The sequence below is a fragment of the Capricornis sumatraensis genome, chromosome 13 (assembly GCF_032405125.1).
Source record: "Capricornis sumatraensis isolate serow.1 chromosome 13, serow.2, whole genome shotgun sequence".
Taxonomy (NCBI): Eukaryota; Metazoa; Chordata; class Mammalia; order Artiodactyla; family Bovidae; genus Capricornis; species Capricornis sumatraensis.
In genome coordinates, this window is record NC_091081.1 from 74,257,917 (window position 1) to 74,271,549 (window position 13,633).

Here is a 13,633-nt window from a genome sequence, read left to right on the forward strand (position 1 = left end):
TTTCCTTTGTTCTTCTGACCAGAGATGGAATCCTCACCTCCTGCAGTGGAAGTGCAGAGTCTTAACCACTGGACTGCCAGGGAAGCCCCACACGTTTTCCTCTTTAGTCAGCCTCAAATGCCTAATTTTGTTACTTCTTTATAAACACCTTCAGTAAATTTAATACTGAATCATAAGCATTATTTTTACTTGGCATTCATACACACAATTCATAATCTACAGAATAAAGCTTTTCCTATCAACTATGAAAATCTAGGTGATCATAGAGACAGATTTGCAATTGCTTGAACAAATATACCCATGAGTGCCAGTTAATAGTCAGCATCCACCTCAAGGGAACTCTCATAGAGGTCTGATCAGTGGCTTGTTCATGCTCCTTTTCTGATCAATCTTGAAAGTAAAAGTGAAAGTGTTAGTCACTCAGTTGTGTATGATTCTGCGACCCCATGGTCTGTCCATGGAATTCTCCAGGCAAGAATGTGGGAGTGGGTTGTCCTTCCCTTCTCCAGGGGATCTTCCTGACCCAGGGATTGAACATGGGCCTCCTGCACTGCAGGCAGATTCCTTACTGTCTGAGCTACCAGGGAAGCCCTCTTCAAGGCTTCAGATTTATCAATCTTAATTCTCAGAAATTTCAGTAAAAATGTATTAACTTTGCAGCTCACACAAAGCACAAAGGAATAATAAACATTGGGTTGGCAAAATGTTCATTTGAGTTTTTTATCAGGTTTAACATCTTACAGAAAAACCCATACAAAAAATTTTTTTTTAAACTTTAAGTTTTTTATTTGGATATATAGCCAGTTAACAATGTGCTGGTTTCAGGTGAACAGTGAAAGGACTCAGCCATACATGAACAAACTTTTTTGCCAAGCCCAATATAATGGATGATACTCAAAGTTCAAAAATTATTTCTGTTGTAGCTGAAAACTACACTTAAGTATAAAAGGGATAAACATATGGCTTTGCAGTCAGGTTCAATAAATCAATTACACAAACAGAGAATGGGGGAGACCTCAAGATGGCAATTTGTGTGGAAAGATGAAGTAGGCTTTAGGTGTTCCTTCTAATGGAAGGCTCAACATGAACCTATAGTGGAAACCTATAGGAGGAAATGGCAACCCACTCCAGCATTTGCTTGGAAAACCCCATGGACAGAGGAGCCTGGCAGGCTACAGTCTGTGGTGTCACAAAGAGTTGGACATGACTGGGCACGCATATTTTTAGTTTCTGATGGAAAGGTCAACATGAACCTATAGTGAGAAGCAGATACTAAAATAGTTTATGTAAATGAATCTTCATTAATAGAAGTGAGACAATGTCTGGATCACAGGAGGTAATAGTCTGTCAGGATGAACCACAGATTTAAGTATAGGTTTCAACTAGGATTTCAGATTTTAAGAAGGGCATGGATGAACCTGAGAAAATCTAAAAAAGGCTGGATGGTGGATAGTCTAAGAGCCAATTCATATGAGGAACATCGTAAGAACTGGGAGTGTTGAGCTCTGAGAAGACTATTTTCAGTGGTAACATTCATTTAAAAAAAAACACCCCACAAATTTTAATTGCTGCTGCATAGAATAAAAAGATGTGTTCAGTGTTTTTCAAAAGGAAGACCCAACATAGGTGCATAGAAGTAACAGGGAGGCACATCCTATTGGCCTAGTTATGACAGCTGATTCCAGATGTCACAGGACATGATGCGAACTAGTGAGTTTTCATCTCTGGAAATACCAGGCAGACTGCATGACCACTAGAAGGGAGGTGAAAGCAGAGGCTCTTGTACGGACAGGAGACTGGGTAAGATGCTGGTCAAAGGTCTGGTCCAATTCTAAGACTGTATAGTCTTTGGATAAATCAATGTGCTTAAATCAGTCGTAAGGGACTAGCTGATTACTGTTCTTGTTTTCATCCCAAGAGCAGAGAAATCAGTATTTCCTCACAGTGGAAAGAGCCTGTGAAGATGTAGGAAGGAGAAGACAGCCACCTGCAAGCCAAGGAGAGAGGCCCTAGAAGATGGCAGACCTGCTGACACGTTGACCTTGGACTTCCAGCCTCTAGGACAGTGAGAAATGAATTGTTTAAGCCATCCAGTCTGTGATACTCTGCTATGGTAGCCCTGGCAAACCAACCCAGATTTTTCTCCACCTTCTCTGACTGGAGTGATTTGGATGAAGTTTATCTGCCTAAGCCAGGAAATACTCTTATCTACAAAGAGGCCCAGCAGGGTTAATAAAAAGCCACTTTCCTAAGGACTGAAGACTGTTGATACAGCAATTCAACGTCCAGATATTTATCTGAAGGAAAGAAAAACACTAACTTGAAAAGACATATAGGACTTCCCTGGTGGTCCAGTGGTTAAGAATCTGCCTGCCATGCAGGGGACATGGGTTCAATCCTTGGTCCAGGAAGATTCCATGTGCGTTGCGGCCACAAACTGAGCCTACACCGCAACTACTGAAGCCAGGTACTCTGGAGCCTGTGCTCCACAACAAGAGAAGCCCCTGCAATGACCTCCCTTGCACTGAAACTAGAGAGTAGCCCTCGCTTGCCACAACTAAAGAAAGCCTGCACACAGCAAGGAAGACCCAGAGCAGCCAAAAAGAAAATAAATAAAATTTAAAAGAGATATATGCACCCCATGTTCACTGCCGTGTTATTACGACAGCCAAGATATGGAAACAGCCTAAACGTCTATCAACTGATAAGAGCAAAATGAAAATACGGTGTACAAAAAGAAGGAAGTCTTGCCATTTGCAACAACATGGATGGTCCTTGAAGTCATTATGGTAAGTGAAACAAACCAGACAGAAAAATTAAATGCTGTATGATCTCACACTTACATGGAATCTAAAACAAACAAACAAGCAAAAAACCCCAAACCAAGCTCAGAGATGTAGCAAACAGACTGGTGGTTGCCAGAGGCAGGGGGCAGGGCTAGGTGAAAGGAGTCAAAAGGTACAAATTTCCAGTTATAAAATAAATAAGCCATGGGATGTAATGTACAGCATGGTGATTTTAGTCAATAACACTGTCTCTTATTTGAAAGTTGCTAACAAAGGTCTGTCTAGTCAACGCTATGGTTTTTCCAGTAGTCATGTATGGATGTGAGAGTTGGACTCTGAAGAAAGCTGAGCGCCAAAGAATTGATGCTTCTGAACTGTGGTGTTGGAGAAGACTCTTGAGAGTCCCTTGGACTGCAAGGAGATCCAACCAGTCCATTCTAAAGGAGATCAGCCCTGGGATTTCTTTGGAAGGAATGATGCTAAAGCTGAAATTCCAGTACTTTGGCCACCTCATGTGAAGAGTTGACTCATTGGAAAAGACTCTGATGCTGGGAGGGATTGAGGGCAGGAGGAGAAGTGGATGACAGAGGATGAGATGGCTAGATGGCATCACCGACTCAATGGACATGAGTTTGAGTGAACTCCAGGAGTCGGTGATGGACAGGGAGGCCTGGCGTGCTGCAATTCATGGCGTCATAAAGAGTTGGACACAACTGAGCGACTGAACTGAACTGAACTGAACTGAAGAGAGTAAATCATAACAGTTGTTACCACAAGAAAAAAAAATTGTAACTTTGTGTGGTGACAGATGTTAACTAGACTTACTGTGATGATCATTTCAGAATATACACATATATCAAGTCATGATGTCCTACATCTGAAACTGGTATAATGTTGCATGTCAGTTACATCTTAATTGAGTGTAGGTAGGCACTGGACAAGAAGCTCATTCCCATCGGCTGCAATTCCAGCCTATGAAAATCAGTGACGTGCACTTGATAAGAGGCCTAGATGTTAAACTCTCCTCACTTAATTAACTCAACTAACTCAGGCAGGCCTAATGCTAAGTGAGAAGCTTGCTTTCTGGATCATGCGAACAGTAAGTTCATTTTGTTGTTATTTTCCTCTCTATGTTCTTTTGTATGTTCCATATTTTCTACTTGGGCTCTGAACTGAAACAAAGAAGAAAGGAAAATGCTTTTAACATTTCTTAAATGTTTTAAAGACATTTTTTAATCCAAGTCAATAAAACAAAGCATGAGTCTTTCCCCTTGAAGCTTTTATGTGCTCTAGAGAAGTCGACAAAAAAGCAAGAATGAAGGTAAGCTTTAAAACACATGGCCAGGGTCTTCCCTGGTGGCCCAGGGCTGAGGACTCCATGCACTCACTGCCAAGGGCCTGGGTTCTACCCCTGGTTGCGAAGCTAAGATCCTACAAGCTGAACGATGTGGCCAAAAAAACAAAATAAGAACAAAACACATGATCAGGATCACTGTTTACTCAGAAGAAAAGTAAATTGATATAATAAGACACTTTTTCAACAACCATTTTTATGCTTTCTCCATTTTACACTTCTGCCAATTTACAGACATTCGGGGAACGTAAGTAGAAAGATCACTTTGCTGAAACATTAGTTTTCTTTACAATTACAACATGAATTACCTTCATGTCCACTGTTGGGTCACCTTGCAGCATTGTCCACTCATACTGGACGATGGCATGGTCATCTGTGCTTTCTCGGCCGTCCAGAATCACGCCATCTGTGGGCAGATGCAAAACCACATCCTGCCCAGCCTTGCTGAGTGGAGGCTCGTCCTTTTCTGTGAAAGAAAATAAATAATTCATAGGAGAAATGATTCCCTATTTTTTCTCATTTATTATGAGAGGTATTTTTGCCAAGAGGATGTATAGCAACTGAAAGTTATTTTCTTATTTTCGTTGCAATAAATTAAATCTGGAAAGTTAAGACAAGTTCTTGGATTCACATAAAATTCACATAGAAATTCTTGGAATCCAATTTTCATCTAGGAAAACAGAAGAGTTTCACAGCTTCTTACTAGTTTTTATAAGGGAAGCTGACACAGAATTTGAGATATCCTAAAATATTAATAGCGAACAAGTGTGTATTGATATTTAGCTTTTCTCCTTCATGGTGATTCTCACTGTGTCCACTAAATATTAAACATGATGGACAGCTGCTCCAGGGATGGTTGGTTGAAGCCATCAGACACAGAAAGCATTCTTAAGAGCAGAATTGTGGATGTTTTACTTGATTTAAGCATCTTATTAGTAAACTTACGCAAATGCACATATATTTTGATGAAGCTTAGTAATTTCTTTTTTGATGTGGACCATTGTTAAAGTCTCCATTGAATTTATTACAGTATTTCTTCCATTCCACGTTTTGGTATTTTAGCCATGAGACATGTGGGACTTACATCCCCCACCAAGGATCAAACCTGCACACACGCCCCCCACCCCCAGCATTGGAAGGTGAAGTCCTAACCACTGGGCCACCAGGGAAGTCCCCAAAACTTAGTAATTTAGCTGGGAAGAAACAACTCTGCAGGCTTTTGTAATACATCCTTCTTGGCATCCACTATTCCACTATCTCCTTCCTCCTCTAGCACCAAAACTTGATCTGAATTTTGGGCTGGACTTCCTTAACTTATTTTGAATGATGTTGCTAAGACAGTGCTCTCTTTCTGCACAGCTGAAGTTGCCCCCCAAGCAAACTTCTAAGGGCCAATCCAGATACCCACTGCCTTGCAGGGGAAAAGTTGAAGTTTTACATAACGTCCTTCTCCTGCCTCTGTAACTCAGCTTGCCCCTTGCAAAGTCTAGATCACGTAGGTTGCATAGTCCCAGAAAATGGGGACTTGCAATACTAGGAACTGGAGCTTATCTCGCTCACCCTTGTTCTGCTCTTTGCAATCACTCAGCCCCTGCAAACCTGCTTAATCATGCCTGTCCAGGTCAGGCATCCCCCTCCCCATCTTGACCACTGTTCCCTCACATGAGAAATCCCTTAGTTTAAACCAGCCTATTAATAGCTAGTGTAGCCCACTACAGTCTGTCTATAAAAACTCTGTAATCCCTTTGTTCGGGGCTCAGAATTTACAGTGTTAACTCCTCTGGGCCCGCTGGCGTAATAAACCTGACTTCTCCAGCTCTCCAAGCATGGTGCTTGGTTTCTCGAGTACTGGTTTCTGCAACAGCCTGACATTTGAAGCTAGCAGTAATCCTATTATTTTCTCAGACTGCAAGGAGATCAAACCAGTAAACCCGAAAGGAAATCAACCTTGAATGTTCATTGGAAGGACTGATGCAGAAGCTGAAGCTCCAATACTTTGGCCACCTGATGCAAAGAGCTGACTCACTGACAAAGACCCTGATGCTAGGAAAGGTTGAGGGCAGGAGGAGAAGGGGACAGCAGAGGATAAGATGGTTAGATAGTAACACTGACTCAATGGAGTTTGAGCACACTCCAGGAGATGGTGGAGGACATCCCACCATCGCACGCATGGATGGCGTGCAGCAATCCATGGGATCACAAAGAGCTGAACACGACTCAGCGACTAACACAAGGAATCAGCACACTTGCTGTTGCTGAAGGGTACATATTCCTATTGAGAAAATGAGTCCCATTTTTATAGTCATTTAGAACAATGAGGACTAGTAATCAAATTATGCCACACAAGCAACCCCTGCCTTAGAAGACAATTGGTCTGTTTTTTACCCCTTGAGCAAAGAGCCAGTGCCTGATGACTTTATTCTGCTTCTCCCAGGGAAGCAGAGAGATGACAAGTGCTTTACTAACAGGCCCTCTTTTAGTTCTACAGAGAACTTTCCTTTGCTTCTGGAAGGTTCGTCACTTTCCACACAATGGTTTACTACATTACAATTCTGGAATCTTTTGTGCCTTGCTGCAAAGCTTGTGGGATCTTAGTTCCCCAACCGGGATTGAACACTCGCCCATTGTGGAAGTGGAAGAAGAGTGGAATCCTAACCCCCAGACTGCCAGGGAAGTCCTAGGCCCTCAAAGATTTAACCAAAAATATTTAAGATGGAAAAATCAGATAAGCTCGGAAATACTGCACATATTATAAAACTAATCCTGGCCCTCCTGGAAGAAAAAAAATCACTGTAGTCATTTACTTTTCTTTAGGGAAGCTTAAAGATATGGTTTATGAACACAGTAAAATCTTCATATCCTCTAAATTGGTCCTTGTATCAGAAATGATAGAACTGTATTTCCTCCTCAGTTTAAGTCCAGGCAAATTACACTGTATAATGTATTTAAAAATAAGTCAGAGCTGGGACTTCCCTGGTGGTCCAGTAGTTAAAAAATCCGCTTGCCATGGAAGGGGACACAGGTTCAATCCCTAGTCTGGAAACTAAGATCCCACAAGCAGTGGGGCAACTAAGCTCATACACCATAACTACTGAGCCCTAGAGCCCGAGAGCCCAAGCTCTGCACCAAGAGAAGCTGCTGTAATGAGAGGCCCATGCACTGAAACCAGAGAAAGCCCGCATGCAGCAATGAAGAACTGATATGACCATAAATAAACACATAAGTAAATAACATCTTAAAAATAAAACAACCCAGAGCGATTTGGCTTAGGCGACTTAAGCCAGAAACAGGTCTTAAAAATAAACAAATGACAACAAAAGGAGGAAAGGAATGTGCCGTCACTCAAGAAAAATTTTGACTTAATGAAGAACAAGCTTAAACGTCACTTTGAGTTTTTGTTATAAAAATGTAATAAGCCAGCGTGAAGTACTCTGGAAACACTGATTTCTTTTGAACATTAAGCATATTTGGTATGATCCACACAGATGAAATAAAACTCACATCAATCTTGATGGAGCATATCAAGGTGGCACTTTACGCAGAGAGGTATATTAACTACTCTGATTTTCTATATGTTGCTCTGAACAACGCCTTATTGACAAGAAAGAGGAATCTGGGTCTTATTGCGTGGGCACCAATAGTCAAGGCTGAGGATATGGAAGTGGGGCCAGCCAGACTAAGAGAAGAGGCTTAGATATTAAAGGTCAAAGTCCATCTTGATTTTTCTGTTTGTTTGCTTTTGTGACCTTTTTTCTTAATTGCAACATGTCAGGAAAAAGTTATTTACAACCGCAATATGATTGTCTTCATTTTTGGCGTGTATTGTTGGTCTTTCCCCACCTGAGCTGCCAATAATAGCAATTAATGTTGGTGATGCTGGTGTTTAGCTGGTCGGTTGCGTCCAACTCTTTACCACCCCGTGGACCATAGCCCGCCAGGTTCCTCTGTCCACGGGATTTCCCAGGCAGGAATACTGAAGTGGACAGCCATTCCATTCTCCAGAGTATCTTCCTCACCTGGGGATTGAACCCGGGTCTTCTGCATTGCAGGCAGATTCTTTACCACTGAGCCACCAGGGAAACCCAATAATAAGTAACAACTACTGTTTATTGGGTGATTTCTTTGTATCAGGCATCACATGAAGCATTTTTGAGCCATAAATTCACCCAATTTTCACAAGTCTCTGAGGAAACTAGGTCAGATTGGCAAACTTAGTTGCCTAAGACCACACAAGTGATAAATTTGTCAGTTGAGATGTCAGCTCAGATCTGTCTAACTGAAAGGCTCCACGTAACCCACTGTATTTTGGGAGCACTCAAATGTATTCTAGTTAGAGTAAATATAAGGTTACATCCTGAATTTAACCTAACTTATTGATGTATTCTTACTTATTGATATTTATTCATACATCCTACCATTGCTTGCGTCACTGTATAAACTTCACAGTTGTCATTTTAAGTCCCTAGCCTCTACCACTGGACATTACTTTGTTACCAATTTTCTTCATCATCATACATATTGCCACAATAATTTTTTTGCTCATACTTTTCTTTAGCATGGATCATTTTCCTTAAAACATATCTCAGGAGAATGAATATTTTAATGTTCTCTGATATCTTTCTTGATTGATTTCCAAAAGAGACATTTCAATGTACACTTTCAGTGACCATGTATGATTAGAAGTTCTCCACATGCATACCAACGTAACTCTTCAGTAAATGTATTATTGCCAGTGTAATAACAGCGCATGTGTGTGTGCTAAGTCGCTTTAGTTGTGTCCGACTCTTTGTGACCCTCTGGACTTGTACTCTGCCAGGCTCCTTTGTCCATGGGATCCTCCAGGCAAGAATACTGGAGTAGGTTGCCATGCCCTCCTCCAGGGGATCTTCCTGACCCAGGGACTGAAAGAGTCTCTAAGGTCTCCTGCATTGGCAGGCGGGTTCTTTACCACTAGTGCCACCTGGGAACAGTAAGCTGGTATTATCTGCATTTCTCTGATTATGTTTCTAAGGTTGAACATTTTTCCATGTTTATCAATTAAATATCCTCTTCTGGAAACTGTTCATATCCTTTGCCTACTTCTTTTTGTTCTTCCTACTAATTCACATAACCAGATCTCCTGCATTGCAGACGGATTCTTTATCAGCTGAGCTACCAGAGAAGCCCCTGATTCACATAAGCTTACTATTAATACAATAAATACACTGGTCTCATATCTACCCAGACTTCTATTTGCAATTTCTTTTGTTTCTTGACATAATGAAGTTTTTCAAAACATGTGTACACTACATCCTTTCTCTTCGTGATCTCTTTAATCAATTAGAAAGTTATCTTCCCCCCAGATGTGTAATAGTGGATTTATTTTCTTCAAATCTTCTATGTATGGAGTAACCTATGGCCTAATTTTTTTAAAAATTATTTAATTCTTTAACCCATTTGGAATTTCTGTGTGATCTGAGTTGCAAGTCTCAATGTATTCCCACTGGTTATCTCAATAGTATTACATGATTATTTGCAACTCTTTTGTGATATTTAGTTGTAACACAAAAGGGAGAGGTTGAAAATGTGAGAAGCATGCAATAGGTCAGGCACTCACGGAGGGATGAGCTTTGAACCTTCCCAGGTCAGTTCTTTCCTTTGCTCTTGGAGTAGATAAGAGAGAGGCCTGGGGTGGCTACGCATGGGTTTACAGAGGGGATGGCAGAGTGCTGTCCAACACTGACTTTCCCTAATACAGATGCAAGCCTGACTTCTCAGATTACCCAGCGTTTGCCCAGAGATCCTGGTTTTCAGGCTGAATATCCAGTGGAAAGAGCATAAGGGTGCTGGCCCTTGAGCTCTTCAGACTGTATTCTCCGGGTCCTCTGAGGTCCTAACTGCTCCACTCCCTCCTTCCTGCCGTCCCTCACTTTCATCAGAAAACATAGACCCCCCCAGGTCCTCCAGTCAGCCACACAATACAGCCAAGGTCCCATAGTGACATCAGGTACGTGGGAACCGCCTTTCTAATTCACAAAGCATGTCCACCCTTGATCCTCATGACAGCCCAGCTGGAAGGCAAGGCCAGCACTCAAGTCCTAAGAGGATGAGCAGGGAACCTCATGGAGAAGAGCCGGCTCTCAAATTCAGGACTCAGGACCGCAAGCCCCCTGCCCTGCCCTTTGCACACGACTGCAGGCAGATTGCGTCAGTTCAGCACACCTCTCTCTCCAGCATACTCCACTCCTTCCCACCTCCTCCCATCATCCCAGGTAGCTGCTTAGTCAGTCTCACCCTGGAAACTCTACTGAGGGCATCTCTGCTTCCAGGTGTCCTGATGCTGTTGGAGAAAGCATTCAAGTTGCCCCGGAATACAGCTCCACAACTCACAGAGCACAGCTCACGACTCATATAACACAGCTCACAGCTCCACAAAACACAGGTCACAACTCACACAACACAGCTCACAACACATACAACACAGGTCACAACTCACATAACACAGCTAACAACTCACACAGCACAGCTCACAACTTACAATGCATAGCTCCACAAAGCAGGTGCTATGAGACCTTTGGGCAGGTTACTTTCTCTCACCAAGCCTTCGAGTACCCTGGGGATTATGAGAGAACCTAGATTTGGAAAGGACAGATTTGTGAGGACAGAGTGAATTCACGTGTCTAAGGAGCTTATAGCAGTACCACTTATCAAACTCAATAAATGTCCACAAAGAACAGGGCTGATGGGGTCTGCTATAACAACAAACAGGGCTGATGGGGTCCGCTAAAAATGTGTACTGTGCAATTCCACCTGGCCCCCTGCCCTTTTTTTATGATCCTTGTATTCACCTCAAATGGACCCTAAAACATTTTCTGTAAAATTCTAAACCATTTTTATGCTTCTTTAGCCTTAAACTACTTTTGCTCACAGCTTCAGAAAAACAAAAAACATTCATGAAGGAACCACTTAGTCTCAGAAGCACAGGGAACTTCAGGAGGTTAAGGATCTAGGTAGGAAAAACACAAGACACTCGGGTAGAGTGACCTTTGCCCTCTCTGCAGACAGAATGAGGGCATTTGGGCCAAGCAGTACCCTTCCATGTGTCCATATTCCTGGGATCCAAAGAACTTGTGAGCAAGGTGGCTCTTTTCCTGAATAAGGACCAAGCCCAGTGGTCATCTGGGTGTACCCTTGAGCATCTCTAAAGTGAATTACTAGACAAACTCTCCCCTACCCCCCGCCCAGAGAAAGGAAGGTCAAAAAAGGGAGTAGAAGAAAAAATGATCCAGAAACTTCTACAATAAACTAAAGTCCCTCACCCCCACCCCTCATGGTGGATATATTCTTTCCTTGTTTCCACTTTCCTTTCTGTTTCCACTGGCTTATAAGAAAGCTCCATTTGGCAATGCTGGTTTCCTCCAGTTGTGCAGTGAGAAGGGAAAGGGATTTTGTTTCATTGGTGCTGGGATTTATTTTTGAGTCCCTGCTTGGGCAGAGGAAAGATGTGTGTCTAACAGCCATGGGTAAGCTGAGGGACGCATGTGAAAGTGCCTCCTGCCTCCACTTCAGGGAGAAAACTTTGGGGTCCTTTGCAGTGTGTGCCTCAAGGCCTAGAAATCTCGGGTGACCTTGGATGTTTATTCCACTGGAGGTGGGAAGGGAGATGGGCCATTGTGGACACAGATTTCCAGACCATTCTCTTTGGACCTAAAGGTCATGGAGACTCCAGATTTCCAAAGTGGCTGAGGCTACGCCCCTCTAATCTTGTTATGGTTTCACTCTTGCGTCATCATAAACCAAACAGCAACAGAGCGCAATCAAACACACTCAGCTGAACACAAGCAGGCCCAATCAAGGTTTTAGTTCCTGAGATCTTATCTCCAACTGCCACTTTTTTTTTTTTTTGCCTCCTGTTTGGGTCTTAATTCTCATTCTGATCATCCCCAGAATAAAAACCATCAAACGAAAAGCATCCTTTTTAGCTCCTCTTCAAAAGAGAGGTGCTTTAAACTTCATTTTCAATTAATCGAGTTCCTTTTCTCCCCACTCCTTAAAAAAGAGAACCATAGTTCATGGGAAATAGTTAGACCCACTTCAAAATAACCTTACCTATTCCCTTCTGAATTTTGTCTGATAAAGCAACTTTAGGTGGAATCATGGATCCTGAGAGCCAACCTAAGAAATAAGGGTGGGCTATGAGCAATCTGGCATCTAATTAGATTTTGCTTTTGTAATTACTTGACAAAGACCATATCTTGTAAGAATCTGAGACTAAAATAGACTTTCCCCCCTGAACTTTTCTCTTCCATTAAATCGAATTTCTGTGAATCCTTTCGGATCAGCATTCCTCCCTAAGCTTAGGAAAATTCCAGAAGCAGTCCACCATGTCCGCTTCCACCCAATCTACTGGGGGCTTCTCAGAAACCATCCCTAGGACTGAGACATCAAAGCCAGATGTTTTATTTCTGACTTGACTGAGGAGGGCCCAGCGGTCCTGCCTAGGCAGGTCTCCCAGACGCAGCCACCAGCAGGTGCAAGGACAGCGACAGCAGGGCCCAAGCGACCAGGCCCGGGCCTCGGGTGGCGTGCTTACCCAGGCGAGGCGAGGCCCGGGCGAGGGCCGGGGCACCGGCTTCCAGGCCTTCCTGCTCGCCCTCTGGGGCGCGGCTGAGGCTGTAGCTGCTGTAACCTCGGTGCAGCGCAAACTTGCAGACGCTGCGGCCGCGCCAGGTGCAGTTGAAGAGGTAGCAGCCGAGCGCGGCGGCTGGGGGCGCGGGCCGCCGGGGCAGCTCCACCACGGCCACGGAGCAGTGTGGCTCGAGGCAGCAAGCCTGCAGGCACTGCCGCCAGTCCCTCACGGCCGCCGGCGCGCTCAAGAAGCTGGCGCCGGCCGCGATCGAGTCCTTGGTGCGGATGATGGCGTCGGGCCTGGCCCTGTAGCCGCCGCCCCCGGGGCCCGGGCAGCCTTCCTGGGGATCGCCGCCCGCGCGCAGCTCGAGTTCCAGCTCCTCCTGCGGCCTTTCCTGCTGCAGCTGTCGGCGGAACTCCTCCAGCAGCTGCTCCACCCCCGAGAGCTGCGCATGCAGCTCGGACAGCGGCGCGGAGGGCGAGCCGGCCGCGCGACCACCGGGCAGCCACAAGCACAGCAGCAACAGGCCGGGCAGTGCCCAACGCGGCGGCGGGCGCCTGCGCCCCGAGCCCGCGCCCTCCCGGGCGGCGGAGGCCATGGCTGGCGGCGGCGGAGGAAGTGAGGCGACGCTGGCCGTCAGAGTGCGAGGGAGACGGAAGACGGGAGAGCGCCGGCCCCGGGGTTCTAGGGCGCGATCGCGGCGGGCGCTAGGCCCCGGGGACCTCAAACCGCAGCCTCCCCGGGGCCCCGCTGCGTCCCCGAGGCCGCAGGCGCGCGGTCGCCTGCGGGAATCGTAGCGGCTGGAGGCATAGCCGGCCCGCCGCCTTGGCACCACTCCTCGTCCCTTCCTGGAAGCCCGGGCGAGACGGCGACTCTCTGCCAGGA

General features: G+C 44.7%; 1 protein-coding gene across 2 annotated transcripts in view; it reads right to left on the reverse strand.

Annotated features, from left to right (window-relative positions):
• Positions 1-13,346, reverse strand: part of LRP11 (LDL receptor related protein 11) — a 49,983-nt gene extending 36,637 nt beyond the window's left edge. For both annotated transcript variants that reach the window (XM_068984874.1, XM_068984873.1), the window contains exons 1-2: positions 12,713-13,346; positions 4,449-4,606 (exon numbers count right to left, since the gene is read on the reverse strand). In XM_068984874.1, the coding sequence (XP_068840975.1) occupies positions 4,449-4,606; positions 12,713-13,346 (792 nt within the window). The remainder of the gene's footprint in view (positions 1-4,448; positions 4,607-12,712) is intronic.
• Positions 13,347-13,633: the final 287 nt, after the last annotated feature.